The sequence below is a fragment of the Chrysochloris asiatica genome, unplaced genomic scaffold, assembly GCF_000296735.1.
Source record: "Chrysochloris asiatica unplaced genomic scaffold, ChrAsi1.0 scaffold00009, whole genome shotgun sequence".
Taxonomy (NCBI): domain Eukaryota; kingdom Metazoa; phylum Chordata; class Mammalia; order Afrosoricida; family Chrysochloridae; genus Chrysochloris; species Chrysochloris asiatica.
This window is the reverse complement of record NW_006408527.1, coordinates 24,321,183-24,340,488: the sequence shown is the minus strand read 5'-3', so window position 1 is coordinate 24,340,488 and position 19,306 is coordinate 24,321,183. Positions and strand designations below refer to the sequence as shown.

Sequence of the window (19,306 nt, the reverse complement as noted above, 5' to 3'; positions counted from 1 at the left end):
GTAATAAGGTGAAAGAAACGGTGTCATAGTAAATATCTAACTCTGAAAAAGTCATTTCATTTTAACTCTACAAATTAATAAAACCTTAGCTAATTGGAATGTTGTTGTTGTTAAGTGCCGTCGAGTCGGTTCTGACCCATAGCGACCCTGAACAGGGTTTTCAAGGCTGTAAATCTTTACGGGAGCAGATAGCCTCATCTTTATCCCGCGGAACTGCTGGTAGTTTCTAACTGCTGACCTTGCGGTTCACAGCCTGATTCATAACCACTACGCTACCAGAGCTCCTTAGCTAATTGGAATAGCTACATATAAATAGCAGGGAGGGAGCACAGTAGCTCTGAAGAATAAGCACTGTACTGAGAACCACAAAGTCTGCAATTTGAGCCCACCAGCAGCTCCGCAGGAGAAAGATGAAGCTTTCTGTTCCCGCAAAAGCTTGGAAGCCTCAGAAAATCTATACAGGGTTACAGTGAGTTGAAACTGACTCCGTGAGACTTAACAGTGAAACTACAACATATAAATAACAATTCACATATAAACTATAAAATTGCGTCCAAAAGTTTATGAAATTTCACTAACTTCTCATTCCATTTCTCCACCAACTTTTTGAAGCCCCCTTGTATTACTTGTAAGAACAAGTGGAAACTTTAAATACATTTAAAAACATTTAAATACAACAAACCTCATTAATTCAGAGCAATTCAATCTAGTAACTAAAAGCTGGATTTGTATGTATTTAGAGAAATACAGTTTTAATGACCAAAATCCAGCATTTTCTGTGAAATAATGTGGTTAGCAAAGGGAGCTACATCATGTGTTGCCCTTTCTCCTCCTAGTATCTGGAAGAGGAATACCAAACCAGTCAGAAGTGTTGGGAGAAGTAAGATAAACTAGATTAAAAGTCTTCTTAAACAGACAAGGAACTAAGCAAATATAAAATATTATTTAAAAAACAAAAAACAACAACAGCATGTAATTCACAAACCCACCAGTTGCCAGAGTCATCTCCAATTCATGGGGATACCACATGTGTCTAAGTAGACCTGTGCTGCATACGGCTTTCAATGGCTACTCTGTCTGAAGTAGTAGTCCGTTACCCCTATTTTCTGAACTTGAACTTGAACTTTTAACCTTTCAGTTATCAGCTGAGCACATTAACCATTTGTTATGGAGTCCTGGTGTGGCGTTATAGGATAAGCACTGGACTGCTAAATGCAAGGTTGACAGTTCAAACCCACCAGATACTCAGAATCAGAAAGGGATTCTTTAAACTTCCTATCAAAAATAAAACCCAAATTAAAAAATGAAACCAAACCCATTGCTCTGAAGGCAATTCTGACTAATGCAAATCAACACGATTTAGGGTTTCTGAGACTGTAATTTGTTACAATAGAAGATGGCCTCATAGTTCTCTTGAGGACTAACTGGTGGGTTAGCAGTCCAAGCATTATCCCACAGTACCTCCAGAGCTTCTTAACACCCAAATGTTGTTGTTGTTGTTATTGTTAGGTGACATCGAGTCAGTTTTGACTCATAGCAATCCTGTATAGGGTTTTGAAGGAGCAGCTGGTGTGTTCGAAGGGCCAAACTCATGATTCAAACCAATCTTTTGGTAAAGTGCTTATCCTACAGCACCACAAGAGGACTTCAAATACAGTGTCAGAATTAGCATAGGGTTCAAGTGGCATCCTCTTAGTGAATCATCACCAAACACTTCAGAGCATGTGGTGTTGTTTTCCATATTCCTTATTTCTTGCTGCTTTTAAAAGTAGAATTTCCTACCCTGTAAAACACAGTAGTTACGAATCAGGCTGCTAACCTCAAGATCAACAGTTCAAAACTACCAGCAGTTCCACAGGAAAAAGATGAGGTGTTCTGCTCCCGTAAAGATTAACAGCCTCGGAAACCCTGAACCAGGGTCACTATGAGACAGAACTGACTCCACAGTACTTAACAACAACAATGCATCCCTGTATTATATTGATTTAACCATAATTTGCCTCATTCTTTTAAAATGGTATTCCTTCAAATGACTTAGGAATAGTATGTTCGAGTGGCACTGTGGACTAATGCGTCAGACTGCAAAGTCTTTGAACTGCAAGGTCTGTGGTTGAAGCTCACCAGCTGCTCCTTGGAAACCTTATACAGGGTCGCTATGGGTCAGAATCAACTCAACGGCAACCTTAGTTTCAGGCTTCTGTTGAAATGATTCCATTTCTTACCTGAGTAAGATGAGAACTACATCTCAGAGCAGTAGTGATTTGCTAGTTGTTTTATTTCATTCACATCTACTTGTACCAAGGCACGAAGTCCCTACATCAACTCATCTCAAAGGTGCCCCCCAGGGTCACATTAGCCAGGAGAGTTGGTATTGGAGGCAGAGCAGGACATGCCTACCACATCATGGATCTGAATGTTACAGTGCTAAGTGCAACAGAACATTTACAAGGTTTCCTGCCCAATCTACTACTGGCATTGAAATAGGAGTAGTGCAAGTTGTGTAAGACAAAACTGATTATTTTGTAGAGAATGTTGAATACCTTGACTGAGCATTCAGTATTTCCACTTTGAAAATTGTTGGTTTTTTAAGGTGTTCTGTGGGTCACTGGTTTCATGTAAACTTTTTTTCCCCATGATTTCCTCCTCACTTCTCACCCTTGTCCCCTTTCAGCATGAACTGGAATTCCTTGCTACCCTCTTAAGACCTAGAGGATAGAAAACCACAGGCTCTAACCAGCCTCCTGTAAGGAACAAAGCCTGGGAAACAGGAGGCTGCTTCTGATGACCCAAACACTGGTCCATAAGCCAACGTGAGGACTTTAAAAGAAAAAAGATTACTTTAAAATGCTAAATAATGAAGGAGTATTGATCCTATGGCTAGAAAAATCTAGAAGACTACATCTGGTGTCTTCTGCACTAACACTGTAATGCGAAGAAATATTTCAACTCGTTAATCAGAATATAGCACCTTGTCTATTAAACGTTACTTTCTCTCTCTCTCTCTCTTTCTCTGTCTCTCTGTCTCTGTCTCTCTTTGTCTCTCTCTCATAAGTAACCTTACAGAGAAGGTCAGGAAGAAGCTTATAGGGAACAGCAGAGTAAATTGAACTGAATTGGGCTTTTAGCCATGCTCACACAAAATAATATTATAATTGGCTAAGCTAATATTTGATCCAAGTTCATAAAAGTTTGAAATCAAATAATTAAATGCAAATACTGTCTTCATCCCAAAGACGATAAGAATGCCTTTGAGCTAATATTTTTAACAAGAACAGTTCGACTGCACTCTTGTAAATTTTATCATACCTGAGGCAGTTTTCCTCATTCGATTAGCTGGAAAGCTTGAATTTATCCTGAGGCAAACCAGACATCTAGTACAGGCTAAATTCAACAACTGGAGCTTAAATTTGGCTTAATATATCCCCACTTGGACCTGCCTGTTTAATTCTCTTTCATATGTTAACGTTGATTTATTCATAGTCTGAACTTGCCACCTGAACAAACGGAACCTCATATCTTATTCTAAGAGAATAAGAAAACTTTGCAAAAACCACAGAAGTTCCTGAATGGAAATCAAATGCAAACTTAGGAGTCAAAAAGTATCTCAGGACGTGACTACAAGACTATAGTGAGGAGCTTGTCTCTGAGGAAAGCTGCCTTTTTATGATCATGGGCACTACCTATTCTGTGCGGACAGATGACCTTTATAACAAGATGAGAACTACGGCTCAAAAGGCATGGCAGGGCAGCAGCCCTTCTGTGCCTTCCATGCGCTTGAAATGTTCTGTGTTACCCATTTCATTAAGTGTGTGCATTTGCCATTATTATGTCTGTTTTGCACATTTTCAAGGCAAAATGTCTGCCTTCTGAGAGAATATAATCTTGTAGAGGAGGTAAGGCAGACAGGGTGACAAGACAAAGCTTGACAAGGGAGAATCATAGGTGTATTGGATACTGTGACAGTGCATTCTTTCACCCTGCAGATGTGAAATCGGTGCTCACTTTGTCCAGGCACTGTACTGAGCCTGGAGAAGCAGAACCATTAACAACTGCCATACGCTATACTCTCTGTGTGATGGTTAAACAGTGTGTGCTATAGAATCATGGGAAGTCCTGGTGTGGCACTGTGGGATCAGCCCTAGACTGCTAACCACAAGGTCAGCGATGGCATTTAACAACACCAACATAGACTCACAGAAGCCACTAATGGTTTACTGGTAGAATTCTCATTTTCCAGTTGGGAGACCTGGATTCGATTTCCCACTAGCCTACCTCCTGAGCACCCAGCAGTGGTGGCTATGGGTAGTGGATGCTGAACAGTTTCCAGAGGAAGTTCTAGGCTAAGATGGACTGAAAGAAAGGACTGGTGATTTACTTCCAAAAATCAGTCAGTGAAAGCCCTATGGATCACAAGGGTAAATTCACAGCCAATCACGAGGATGGCTCCATTGCGTATGGGGTTGCCACAAGTCGGGGCTGATTCAACAGCAGGAAAATCACAGCGAGCAGGATAGAGAAGGATTCCTAGTGGTCACATCTACATTGAGGCAGGATGATCTAAATGGATGCGTGGGGAAGAAAGTTCCAGACTGAGGGAACAGCTCAGGCCCAAGAACATTCAAGAAACTGAAAGAAGTTGGTTCAACCAGTGGTGGGTGAGAAATAAGATTGGAGAGATAAACAAGCTAGATAAATGCAAGTTGCTAGCCTTTGACCTAAGCATCCTGGAAAATCATTTAATAATTTTAAGCAGAGGGTGGTTGATTTTGCTGTTAGTTGGCATCAAGTACCTGAGAAACATAATCAGATTTGCATTTAAAAACATGCCCTGGCTGAAGCGTGAAAATGAGATGAAAAGGGGACAATGTTGAAGGATTAGACCAATTAGGAAGCTGTTGAAGCAAATTATGGTGATAGTTACAGGCAGTAAAGGATAGGTTCAAAACTTGGTGATGACTGGATTAGTTCAAGGATTGGAGCAGAGAATGATCCTTGGTCTCTGGCTTGAGCTCCTAGTAGATATTGGATAATTAGATGGTTTGTTTTGGTGATAGTTACAGGCAGTAAAGGATAGGTTCAAAACTTGGTGATGACTGGATTAGTACAAGGATTGGAGCAGAGAATGATCCTAGGTCTCTGGCTTGAGCTCCTAGTAGATATTGGATAATTAGATGGTTTGTTTATTGAATGCTTGTGTTTTTAAATGCTGTCTAGACTGGTTCTGACTCATAGAGACCCTGTATAGAGTTCCCAAGGGGCAGTTAGTGGATTTGAACCACAAACTGTATGGTTGGCAGTCCAGTGCCTATCCTACAGAAAGAACAAGAAGAAAAGGTTCAGAAAATTGGAGAGATCAAGCTCAGTTTTATACTTGCAGAGTTTGAGATGACCATCACTATTATCCAATTGAAGGTGTCCAGTAAGCATTGTTTATACAGAAATTAACAAAATCCTATCCGGCAGCCTTCAGGAAAGGGCATTGAGTGGACTGGTGAAGATCTTATTGTGTTAGGTGCTGTCCAGTCACTTCTGACTCATAATAACCTCATGCACTACAGAATTAAATACTTCCTGGTCCTTCACCATCCTCAGAATCGCTGACATACTACACTGGGGCAGGCTGGCTTTGAAACTTCTGCGAGCTTTGCACACCAGCTGGCTTTGAAACCTCCAGAGGCTTTATACATGCAAAAGCTATATGGTTCCCCATAAAGGAGGGGGGTGACATATATGTAAATGAATCAAATAACAATTTTCATATGCTATACATCATGTCAAACCATAACCCTATACAACCAAAATTCAAAATCATTTGTAATTGAAGCTAAATACCTTTTTGAGAACGGAAATAACTGTCAAAAGAGTTAAGTGAAAAGATTGTACCTATATTTCTATTAGTCAAACATTTGACTTATTATCATAAAGTTATAGAATGTTAGGATTGAGGGTGACAGTAGAGATCTTTAATCCTTGCAATTTACAAGTAAGGAAACTTGAGGCTCAAAGCAGTGACTTGTCCACAATCTCACCATTAGAGAAGATAGGACTAATACCAGAAACCATGACATTTAATTGTGAGGAATGTTCTTTCCCGTGACCGACTGCTGTTTGGGGGTTACATAATTTGAATGTGCCATTGAGGAAGGGGCAGACCTGACTATAAATGGTATTTTAATATGCAATGATAGTCCCTGAGCTCTGAGTTTTCTGGACGCTCTGTTCAGCCATGGATTGACACCATTTTGAGCATGTGTCATGAATGACTTGGGAAAATTAGGCTTTAAAATTAATAAAAAGAGAGTGGAGACTAGTTGAAACTTGAGTATTGGTCATGTTCTCATGAATGTTCCGTGGATAAACTTGTAAGTATCCATTTGCTCTGCCTTCCATTCATTTTGAAAAGCTGCAACATCTGAGATTTTGTTACACATCTTTCTTCCGCAGAGCTGCTGGTAGGTTCACAACTTTTATCTTTTGATTAGCAGCACAGGGCTCTTTCTTACCATGCTGAAGTCCTTTCAAAATCATCAAAAATTAAGGTGCTACATCCAAGCATGAATATCACTAGCATATTACTCCATTCAACTTATACAGAAACTTTAGAAGCTGAACTGCTTCATCAACTAGGCCCTTTTCTCCAACTACAGCAGGTGGCAGAAACTTGCAGGTTGTGACACAAAGTAAGGTGTTTTAGGACTTGAAAATCATGAGCCCTGAATGGTTCAGGTCCATCCTTTTTCCTGGGGAGGTTTTGTGGTGGATTTCAAAGGCCTGTAGAGTAACACAGACCTGCTCAAATGCAAGATCTTGTTTCTTACGAGCAGAGAAACCCAAGATGAGTTAGTCAACCCCTCTATGCCTCAGTTTCTTCATAAGGAAAATGAGAATGATAATGCCTTCCCTATAGGTTTCTAAAGATTAAATTTTTTAACAAAAGAATAATCCTTCACATTTTGATGCCTGCTAAATGTTAGCTCCTCCCTCATTTCCTGGGTGGAGATAACATACCTGTGACCTTGCAGAAGCTCTGAATATGGATTACATGTTGTTGTTGTTGTTGTTGTTATGTGCCGTGGAGTCGGTTCCGACTCATAGCGACCCTGTACAGGGTTTCCCAGGCTGTAAATAATACATTCATAAATTAATCTTCTTCAGCATCCACGCTAAGGCCTTTTCTCTTGCCTGTCTAACATTCGCACTGACTCCCAGAATTTCAGCCATGAATCTTACTTAACTTTAGGCCACCAGTTCAGGCCTCTTTGCTGACTTTTAAACCTTTAGTTTTAGCCCTTGCCAAGACATCTCGACTGACTGTCCATGTATGTGCCCATTAAACTCAACAGGGTCATAACTCTGCCCATTAAATGTTTCCCCTTCAAACTGTTCTTCCTCCTGTTCCTTCAAGATGGCCACCACCCTCTTTCCAAAAGCCATCCAGTACCTCTGTTACTCACAATCAATTCATAGTCTTCCATCCAACCGTCTGGGTGCCTCCCAGTTTCACTCCCACCCCCATGGCCCTGCTGTCTTTCTCAGCTGCATCTGTGTGAGATTCCTGACTGGTCTCTGTATAGGAGCCTGCTGCCACGCACTCTCCCACGAACACCAATCACTTCTTCACAGTTCTGGCAAGAATGCTCTTTCCGGTGACCCTCTCCTTCTTTCTTCAAACATTCCCATGATTCTGCATGACTTCCAGAATGAAATCCAGACTCTGACATCAAAGTCCTGCACAGTCTTGAACCTGATGTTCCAACCTTATCTCGCTCCATGACTCACCTTCTCCCATCAAGAGGAGCAGCTTCACCCTGTTCCAAGTGTCTCCTTATTTTCTCCTCTGAATCTTTTTAGCACATAGAACTGTGTGCCAAGACGCCTTTCCGCCAGCTGTTGCTCAGCTCACTCTCACTCATTTTTCAAAACTTCTCTCTGACATCACTTCCCCCAGGAACACTTCTTGTCCCCTAGGTCCTGGGTCCTAGGCCCATCCTGTTGTGTTCTGAGACATCCCCTGCATATCTCTATCACGTTACACCTAGACTGTCTTTGATTCCTATGTTTTCAATACCTGGCAGAGGACCTAGCCTGGGGCTGTCAGACTGAATGAATGAATTCATATATTGTGCATAAATGAAGGTATGTAATAATAAGCAATACACAATTTTATAAAGGACATGTTTTTCTTATGTATATAAACATTGCATTGTAAGCCCAAATTTCATCACCCAGCTACCCAAAGCTGCATTTTCTTGTAATTTGCATATGCAGCCAATGAGTTGTATGTTATAGTTGGTAAAAAAAAAACAAAAAACAAAAACAGCTCTTGTGTTAATAAACCTGTATTTATATATATACACATGTTAGAAGAAAGGATTCACAGGCATTCATTTAAAGTTTTAAGTTTCAGATTTTTCTGGAAACTGAGGCTAGACTACAATTGTTGGCACCAGCACTAAAATGATCCTGTCTTCCCATTCCAACCCTTATATGTTGTCATTGATAAATGCTGTTGAGTCAATTATGACTCATAGCAACCCTGTGTAGGGTTTCCACAGAGTGGCTGTTGGATTTGAACCGTGCCTTGCAGTTAGCAGTTCATTGCTTATCTTACAGCACTACAGAAGTTCTCCAGCCCTCATATGCTAAGTGTTACCAAGTTGGTTCCCATTCATAGCAACCTTGTATCAGGTTTCCAAGGAGTGGCTGATAGGTTTGAACTGCCATCCTTGCGGTTAACAGTCCAGTGCTTATGCTACAGTGCCACACCAGGACTCCAACCCTTATATTGGGAGTGTGGTGGGTCCATAGGATAAGCACTGGTCTGCGAACTACAAGGTGCATGGTTTAAGCCCACCTGCATGAGACATCTGCTCCCATGAAGATTTAAAGCCCCAGAGACCCTACAGAGGGAAGGTCACTGTGACTCAGAACTGACTCAGTGGCACTTAACAACAACCCTTATATAGCCCGGACTATTTTATTAAGTGAATTTTGTTTTCATGAAAAGAGCAAGCACAGTGCTCTCCAACCTCCAAAAAGGTACTTACAAGATTATGTATCTGTAATTCAGATTTAGTCCTTTTAAAAATTAATTCCTTACAGAAAACTCATGTCTTCGTTTTCCTTTTTCTTTCCTGGCTTTTATCAAAGAAAGGGTCTTCTCTGAGGACAAATTGTGTATGGACCTGCAGTTTGTCATTCCTCCAAAAGCCCCAGGGGAAAAAACTGTTTTCTAGGTGCAAAATGGTACTTCTTTTTCCCACCTTTTGTTATTACCTTTTTAAGTAACTTGATGGGATTTTCCCTCCCACTTGTAGAAAATGAACAAAGATGATTCTCTTTTCAACAAAAGACACACACACACTACATTTGAGCCTCAGCACCTGCCTCCCCACTGCTCAGCAAAAAAACCTCTCTGTGTCTTACAGAGTATAGTGGACAGGAAGGCTCCCAGGCTATGCCACTGTGGTAGGAACCAGGGAGGTAGGTACAAGGGATCTTCTCCTTCAGAAAGCCTGAATTCTGTGTATGACCTAAAAGCCAGAGCTGTAATGTATTCAAGACCTAAGGGTTGACTTTCCAATAAGGATGGGAAAAAATCTGAGCACCCCACTGTGAGCTTATAGTAATGCTGTTTCATATAAAAAGTTGGTAATTAGTCCCTGAGTGAATAAAGTAGAATAGATGATCAGAGATTGATACTTAGAGGAAAAGCACAAAATGCTCTTGCCAGTCATCAAAATTTAAAGGCTATAGAGAAGGGGTTGGGGATGCTTCTGTCCGTTTACATCGAGTTTCCAACTCAGAATTTGTAATGATAAGGTTCATTAACATGTGATTTTAAATTGTATTAAAATGAAGCTTAATAAATTTCAAAGACACCCTCAGAGCATCAAATTCAGGAGAATGAGACATATGGCATCAAACACCACATGAGAACTGGTGGGAATTTTGGTCTCCTGTGGTGCTGTGGGCTAATGCGTGAGAATGCACAAGGTCGTCGGTGGTTCAAGCTCACCAGCAGCTCCTCGGAAACCCTATACAGGGTCACTATGGGTCAGAATTAACTCAATGGCATTTAACCACCACCACAACAACAACATCAATCTCTGCTCCTCAAACTTTGGGTCTCCTTCTAAAATCCAGATGTGGCACAATGCTATGTAATATAATAATCAAACAGCAAATCTCAAAAATATATGTATCTGAAAACTGCAGAACATGTAACACTGTTTGTAGATTTTATGATGTGTTATCTCAAACAGTATCGTATCCTGGTCCCTGAGTGCACAGTTTCTGCTTAACTGTTCACCTAAAGGTAAATTGTTCAAACCCACCTAGTATCACCAAGGAAGAAAGTGCCCAAGATCAACTTCCATGAAGATTACAGATGAGAAGACGCTATGAAGAGAGACGTTCTACTTTGTAACACATGGGATCCCCATAAGTTAAAACCAACTCCGTGGCAACAGGCTTAGTTTTGATGTTATAGTATGATATCTATGCATTTGTGAATTTCTGGTATTACAACTCCTGCTACAGATGAGTTAAGACTCCCAAATATGCCAGCTTGTATTCATTACTTAATGTGAAATAAGACTTAATTTGTAGGAGGGGCAATCTAGAGAAAATGCTTGCAATTTTGAATTTCTGTTTAAATGTATTTTGCTTTCATTTTCTTGAAAGGATACACATTAGCACAAAAGCAAATTCCATGAGTATGATGGCAATGCACTTACAGTAAGTTTCTGGATTCTTCCTAAAAAGTGAATTACACAAAAGAGAGAAAACTACAGGTCTTCCAAGAGGTGGTGGCATCCATCTCTGACACTTGCCTTTTCCATTGCTATTGATTCCCAGTGGACATAGCGGAAAACCCAAAGTCTTGTCAGGATCCCAGGGATCTGATTCCAGCTTCAGATGAGAATCCAGGCAGATTTCCCTGGTAATAAAGCAGACCCGTGGAAAGCTTTATTTGCCAAACAAGTCAATTAGCACTTCTTGATTCCAGTTACTACAGAATTATTTGAATGGAAAGCACAACTCCATTTAACATATTTCATTTTGGCGAGAGATCTGTTGTATGATCAAATTTTTTGAAAATTGTCTTCTAATTTTTTATTTTTTATTTTTTAAATAGAAGCCAATGTGTTGTTGTTTGTTATTATGTGCCGTGGACTCGGTTCCCACTCATAGTGACCCTGTACAGGGTTTCTGAGGCTGTAAAACTTTATGGGAGCAGAAAGCCTCATCTTTCTCCCGCGGAACAGCTGGTAGTATCTTATAAATTGGCTTATAAAGCATTTAGAGTAGACATAACAACTCATGGTTCAATTATATCTGTCTTAGGCAGATAAACCAACAATATAAAGCAAGCATTGATTCACTGGGGAATCCTTGGCTTACTCATAGTCCTAACCCTAAGGAGAGAGCCCTGGTAGCAGAGGAACTTCAGTGCTGTTAACCCCAAGGTTGGTGATTCGAACCCTCCAATGACTCCATGGAAGAAAGATGTGGCAATCAGTTTGTATAAAGATTTACTTCCCTGGAATCCCCATGGGGTAGTCTACTCTATCCTATAGGGTCAATCTATGGCATTAAGTGTAACCCCAAGGAGCCTACAGTCTAGCTGTGGAACCAGTGAAGTTGTGCAGAAATGCAGGGAGAGGGATGTGTAGCTGAAAATACTGAAGCCTGGGAGTAGACAGCAAAGCCATTATTCTGCAAGTACTTGGTCAAAATACGTGAGTCATTTCTCCACCCCACCCCCCCTTTTAAATCTTACCACCTCTCAGGATCATTGCTACCAAATAAAAAATTCCCTAGCTAGACAGAGAAACAGTAATAGGTCATCAGCAAGTAAGTACCTTTGAGGCAATTAGTACAAATTTATATACTTATTATAACTTTATATACTTGAGGCAATTGGCTGCATGACAAATAATGACAGATCCATAGAAAAACAACTTAATGAAGAAGTTAATTCAGTTGTGCGAATTCAAGGGCCCCAGTGTGATGCAGTGGTTTAAGTGCTTGGCTGCTGAACTAAAGGTTGATGATTCCTACCCACCACCTGCTTTGCTGGAGAACAATATGGCCGTCAGCTTCCTTATAGGGTTACAGCCTTGGAAACCCTATGTTGTTGTTGTTAAGTGCCTTCGAGTCGGTTCCGACCCAAAGCGACCATGCACAGGGTTTCCGAGGCTGTAAATATTTACGGGAGCAGAAAAACCTCATCTTTCTCCCGCGGAATAGCTGGTAGTTTTGAACTGCTGACCTTGCAGTTTGCAGCCCAATTCGTAACCACTACACTACCAGAGCTCCTTTTGGAAACACTATAGGACAGTTCTATTCGTTCTGCTGTGCATAAGGTCACTATGGGTCTGTACCAACTTGATGGCACCTAACAACAACAATTCTGTCTTAAAGTGTCATTATGGGTCTGAACTGACTTGATTGCAGTGGGTTTGGGTTTGGTCTTTGGTATGAATTCAACACTGACAAGCTCTAGAGAAAAACTAGATGGTATTTGGGTCTACACAGAGAAAATCTGTACATTTTCCTTTTAGAAGGGAATAAAGCATATATATATTTTTTTTAATTTTCAAAGGAAAGGCACCAGTTAGGACCAGTATCCCCAGAAAATAATGCATGTTTTTCTGAAATTTTTAAGCAAATAAACTAGAACTAAGACCCATCCTTTGTTTTATGTTTGTTGGTAGTTGTATGTTTTGTTTTGTTTTAAAACAGAGTATCATAATTTATCACAGAATGTTAAACTCAGTTTTAAAAAATTGTATGTATCAGAAAAAGAAAGTTTAAAAAACAATTTTCTAAAAAGACTGTTATTCATTTGTCACACATTTTATGCTGTGCAAATTTGTACATTCTCCCTATTAATCTCTGACAATTGTCAATTCTCTCTTGTTTGTGAAAATATCTTTCATTGTAGCACAAAATAAAATTCCATTTCAGATTTTTAAAAATATGTTTAAACCACCACAACACTGGATATTACTTGTTACCTTTATCAATTTCCTATCCTTACATAAAAGAGAAAGCTAACTTCTATGTTCTTTCTAATTTGTCAAAATTCAGATAAACTAATTTTTCTTTTTTTAGTAAAACATGTTAAGGTATATATGCCAAAATTTTGCCATTTAACCATTAAGTGTACAATTTGGTGGCATTTATTATAGTCACATGATTGTAGTATCACCACTATTTATTCCCAAAAGTTTTTCATCATCACAAACAGAAACCCCATACTCATTAAATAGTAATTCCCCATCTCTCCCCACCCCCATTGTCCTCCAGGTCTGAGCCTCCAGCCCCAGGAGTAATCTACTTTGATAGATTGGTGGTGGTGGTTATGTGCCGTGGAGTCGGTTCTGACTCATAGCAACCCTGTACAGGATTTCCAAGGCTGTAAATCTTTACGGGAGCAGAAAGCCTCATCTTTCTCCCCCAGAACAGCTAGTAGTTTCCAACTGCTGACCTTGCTGTTCACAGCCTGATTCGTAACCACTATGCTACCAGAGCTCCTTTGATAGATTATACACTTGCTTTTCCTAAATATTTAATATAAGTGAACTCACAATAGTTGACTTTTTATGTCTCGCTCATTTCACTCAGCATGCTATGTTCACAGTTTATCCATGTTGTAGCATGAATCACGATTTCATTTCTTATTATGGCTGAATAATATTTCATTGTACAGATGTCTTTGTTTTTTTTTTTTTAGTCTTTTGATTTGTTGACTCCTCTGTTGACAATTGGGTTGTTTTACCTTTTGGCTGTCGTAAATAATGTTGTAAGGAAAGTGGGTGTACAGGAAGATAAGCTATTTTTAAACATATTGTCCTTAAAGTGTTATGATATCCTTTGAAAGATGCACTATCCTGACTAAAATGTAGGTCTTTGAAAGTATAAGACAGGTGCTAGAAGACAAAGCTGGCCCCAACAGAAATTTCTCTGTTGTATCTCAAAGTATAACATATTGAAAGTATATGGGAGAAAGATAAGGCTTTCTACTGCTGTGAAGATTTAAAGCCTCGGAAACCCTATACCAGGCTGCTATGAGTCTAAATCAACTCAGCAGCACTTAACAAAAGTCAGCTCCATCTCACAGGGACCGTGTATAGGGTTTCTGAGGCACAGTTGGTGAGTTTGAGCCACCAACCTTGAGGTTCAAACCTACCTTGAGGTCCAGTGCTTTAATCCTACCCTGCCACACCAGGACTCCTAGTGAGGTTATTTAAAGTCTCTGCAGACACCAAATTTGCAAATGCTCCTGCAGAAAAATACAGGTTTAGGTTCCTGTGACCCTCAGATCGCAGCATTATTTCATGTGTATTTCTGTTTCCAAGACCAAACCAAACTCATTGCTATCTAGTGCATTCTGACTCATGGTGACCCATGTATTATAAAACAGACCTGAGCTCTATAGGGTTTTATTGGCTGTGATTCTTACAGAAGCTGGTTGCAGGTCTTTCTTCCATGACACTGTTGGGTGGGTTCAAACTGCCAATCTTTTGGTTTGGCAGCTGAGCTCAAACCGTTTGTGCCATCCAGGAACCTTGTTTAAAGCTATCTTTTTAAAAATGTGTTGTTGATTCACTGGAGTCATGCTGTGGCCCTGTGGATTAATCCACCAGACTGCAAAGCCTTTTGAACTACAAAGTCAGTGGTTTAAGCTCACCAGCTGCTCCTTGGGAACCCTATTCAGGGTCGCTATGGGTCAGAACTGACTTGACGGCACTTAACAACAACAACAATTGATTCATTGGCGTCCTGCTGAGGTGCTGTGGGATAATGCAGGGTTGGCAGTTTAAACTCACCAGCCACCCTTCAGAAACCCTATACAGTGTCGCTAAGAGTCAGAACTGACTCGACAACACTTGACAGCAACAACAATTGACTCCTTAACAATGACCTTACACCCAGCAGCACTATAGCTCATCCCTGAACGAAACTTACCCAACAGAAGTGTTTTCTCTTTAAGATCCAGCAGAACCTTTTGCTCTTAGGAACACTGCTTAGCTCTATACTTGGGAACTATGTTAAACAGAAAAATCACTAACAAAAAGCACAAAAATGCAAGACACTTGACACTACATTATGGCACTGTAGGATCAGCACTGGACTGTGAGTCCCCAGCAGTTCCTTGGAAACCCTATACAGGGTCTCTAAGAGCAGGAACTGACTCCATACACTTAACGCAACAAACAGAATGCAAAAACTTTATACCTACTCCTCACTTACTATCTCCTTATCCAAAGTTGTGCATTTAGGACAATAGGATAAGACCTGTATCCGATTTTGCACATTAGTAGCCTACCTCTGGCAGTAAAGAACACTGAGCTGGGAGGGAGAATAATGCTGGCTGCAGTGGTTAAGGTTAACAGCTAACTTGGCTGGGCTATGATTCGTAGTGGTTTCTCAGTGATGGAATGATGGAATTTGGAGTTATTTAGTGATGATATCATCATCCTCCATTTTGTGACCTGATGTAGCCTCCTCCATGTTCAAATAATGCCAATTTTCGCATAACACCCTGGTCTTTGGAACCTAACCATGCTGATAAGTGAGGAGTGCGTGTAACTTGTTTACTATACAAAAGCTGAACCAAGAAACAGGATGACCTCTCTGGAAGGCTGCATGGTAGGCAACTCTGCATATCCACAGATGACTGCAAAAGCAGCACAGGTATTGATTTTGAGGTCACTGATAAATTTTGACACTCCTGGTGTCAGCATTAGACAGAACCACAAGGTTGGCAGTTCAAACCCATCAGCTGCTCCTTGGAAACCCTATACAGAGTTACTCTGAGTTGGAACTGACTCAATGGCATGGCACTTCACAACAACAATAACAAATGTTGAAGGCGTTTTCATGGTGCAATGATTAAGTGCTCGACTGCTCACCAAGAGTTCAGAGTTCAAACTCACCAGCCACTCTGGGGAGGGAGGGGGGAAGGGTGGTCTGTTCCTGTTGCATTTGTTACAGTTTAGGGGCATCCCTGGATGAGGATGAGGACTTTACTGCAAACAACCATAACAATGATTTAGCTGATAGGTGAATCTGCAAATAAGGAATCTGCGAGTAATGAGAATCAACTGTTATTTCCCTATTGTTTACATTTTACAGTATGGACCAAGTATAACTTTGAATTCATAGTCACCTTTATAAATATTTTAAGGTAATTTTAAGTATTTTACATAAGGTGGGAAAATGCTTTATTAGCTGTAAAGTACCTCATTCAGAAAATGTCACATGGACACAGCTGGGGCTGCTGATTTGCCACCAGAAAATGCAGTCCTTCTGACAGTAAGCATGTGTACATCCCATTAACAATTAACCAAACATTTTTGCTGCTCCCATCGTGCTTTGGAATACAAGATGTCATCTCCAACTCTCACATTATGTATCTATTTTAGTGCTAATTCTTTCCTGTTTTGATTTTGTGGCAAAGACTTGAGGATAGATTGTTGTTAAGTGCTGTCCAATTAGTTCAGACACCTAACAACCCTGTATAGGATTTCCAAGAAGCAGTTGATGGGTTTGAACCGCTGACATTGTGGTTAGCAGTCCAGTGCTTATCCTACAGCGCCACACCAGGATTCCTGAGGATGGGTAGGAGAAAGCATACTAGTGCAAACTGATGGTCCAGAATGTAAACATTGAAATCACGCAGGACAAGTGTCAACATCAAATGTAAAGCTACCTCATCTTCAGTGCCTTTAGAGATACAAGAATTGGCATGCACATAGTACCCAAAGTACTGGATGTGTGTTAGTTACTACAGTAATCATTAACTGAACATTTTAGTCATAGTATTAGGTAGCTTTCTCCAGGGTCAGCTAGTCTTTGCTCTTATTTATTTTTGTCCAATTAGAAAATAAAATGAGGGGTGTATCTGTTTACTTTCTGAGCATGGGTGTGTGTAAATATGCACACATATCTCTGTATTTTTTTCCAGGGGCTTCTATATATACTTTGTATATATACTTTGTATATGTACCGTTAAGATAAATAGCCTCCAGAAAACAAATTCCAATATACCATGTTCCCTTGCACATTGCTTACATTTGTATATTTGTATGGCAAGCTGTCTTTTTTGACTTTCTGCTTCTCTCTTCATGTGCTTTTATGGGGTCCTCTAGGGCAGATGCCCTGCAACAACTGTGGGTGCTCAAATGAGTTAGGCAGCATGAACTTCTCCTGTCTATCATCTCTCCAGGAGTGACACAGGACCAGGAAGAAAACAAATACAAGAGCAAAGTATCTGAGTTTAGAAATCACACTGAGGTTAAAGAGCACTGACCATCCTGGGCTTGGATTCTACCTAAAGGACAAGGCTCTCATTTTACAAAGATCATTAGTCACAGAGAAATATATTTTAGCGAGTTCCCAGTAGTGAAGATTCCGTTGGCAGTCACTGGAGTGTACCAGATGGTTCATTAGCATAGGCTAGTCAAGTCAAAGGCTTTCAGAATCATTTAGAAAATGTCAAACAGAAACAAGAACCCTGTCACTTTTTATTAGAATTAACTACATCATACCCTGGACACAGATTTCACCTTGGGTCAGAAAAATTAATACAGTATTATATGAATTGTGTAATATACTGGGTTAAGATAGGTCTTTCTCAAGGGACTCATTTGCTGGCAATATATTATGATCCTTCTACTTTAGGAATCCTCAAACCTTTCCTTTTGTAAGATATGAAAAGAGTTGACCTTGCTCAAAATCCATTGGTGTCTAATTGATTTGAGGTATATGCAGAATTTCAACAAGACATTCTTCTAAAGCTCTTTTGTGAGCATTTTCCCAGAAAGTGCGGTGAGTGCGGCTGACTAAGTATCTAACGGTATTACAGTATAGAATGTCTTTTCATGTCAGCAGGGAAATATATCCATTAATTGAACACACCGCCTTAGTAAACAAGAATTAAACAGCAATTGAAATGTTTTTTCCTTTTCTTTTTTTTTACTTCAGATGTCAAAAACCTTGAAAACTTCCAGCTCATTGAAGGTGTCCAGGAACAAGTCAACGCTGCCCTACTGGACTACACAATGTGCAACTACCCACAGCAAACAGAGAAATTTGGGCAACTACTTCTCCGACTACCCGAAATTCGGGCCATCAGCATGCAAGCTGAAGAATACCTCTACTATAAACACCTGAATGGGGATGTGCCCTATAATAACCTCCTCATTGAAATGTTGCATGCCAAAAGAGCTTGAGTTATAACTCCTAAGAGCTCAGCTTTCATAACAAAAAAGAGATTGGAGAGGGTTGGGGAAAAGAAAAAGCAAAGAAAGAAATACTCTGAACTGCTCCAAGCAACACTAATTTAAAACTTGGTTGGAGGATATTGAATTTTAAAAAGGCATAATAATCAAATACTTCATAGCAAATAAATGATGTATCAGGGTATTTGTATTGCAAACTGTGAATCAAATGCTTCACATCCCCATAGGGTTCCATTACAAAAGACATTGCAATGGAGGGATGTAACTCAGATGGATGATACCACCGTGTCTGAATAAAGGACAGAATAATTCTTGTATATTTAAACTGATCTCCACTAGGAAGAAATCTGGGGACTGATCTGTGTTGTTAATTAAGCTTCCGTGGTGAGGGATTTGAGCTCACAGAATTCCTCCATGCTAACGCTAACTGAAAACACTTCTCAAGAATGCATCAGCTGCACCTATGATCACCGCCCGGCTTCCCTTCCAAGGACGTAGCACCTTCTGCCCATGTGGTCATGGAAGTCTGCACCAAGGACCTGTGCTCAACCATGCCCAGTCATAGTGCCACCAAATCCCAAAGAGCCTAATTTTGACCTGTCGTAGACCTGCCAACAGCTAAAAGAACAATCTATTAATATGTTAGCTTGCCATTTTAAATATGTTCTGAAGTTTGTTTTGTTCTGTGTTCATAATGTTAAAAAAAGGAAAAAGAAAAAAAAAAAAAAAAAAAACAGGCAGTATCCCTCTTCTGGTCTCATACAAGCATTAATTAATATCAAGGGTGATGACGACAAACTTTTAGAGCAAATGCATCATAGCTAAAGCAAGTTAGATCTCATTTCTGCTACTGTTGCTGAAATGTGGCTTTGGCATGGCTGGATTTCAAAACAATTTTCTGGCCCAAGGGCTTGCAAGGATACATCTGATTTTTTTAACCATCCAAGTTGGCCATCCATTGAAATAAATAAATAAATAAAACTTTAACCATACTTTTCTGGGATGCCAAAGTCACAGTTCAAAACAAAATCAAAGCATGTTAAGCTATG

General features: G+C 40.0%; 1 protein-coding gene across 4 annotated transcripts in view; it reads left to right on the top strand.

Moving 5' to 3' along the window:
* Positions 1-18,715, top strand: part of NR5A2 (nuclear receptor subfamily 5, group A, member 2) — a 181,149-nt gene extending 162,434 nt beyond the window's left edge. The window contains exon 8 of one of the 4 annotated variants that reach the window (XM_006834166.1): positions 18,001-18,715. In XM_006834166.1, the coding sequence (XP_006834229.1) occupies positions 18,001-18,248 (248 nt within the window). In that variant the 3' untranslated portion in view covers positions 18,249-18,715. The remainder of the gene's footprint in view (positions 1-18,000) is intronic. The other 3 variants (XM_006834167.1, XM_006834168.1, XM_006834169.1) reach the window with 3 other exon arrangements.
* The last annotated feature ends 591 nt before the right edge of the window (positions 18,716-19,306 follow it).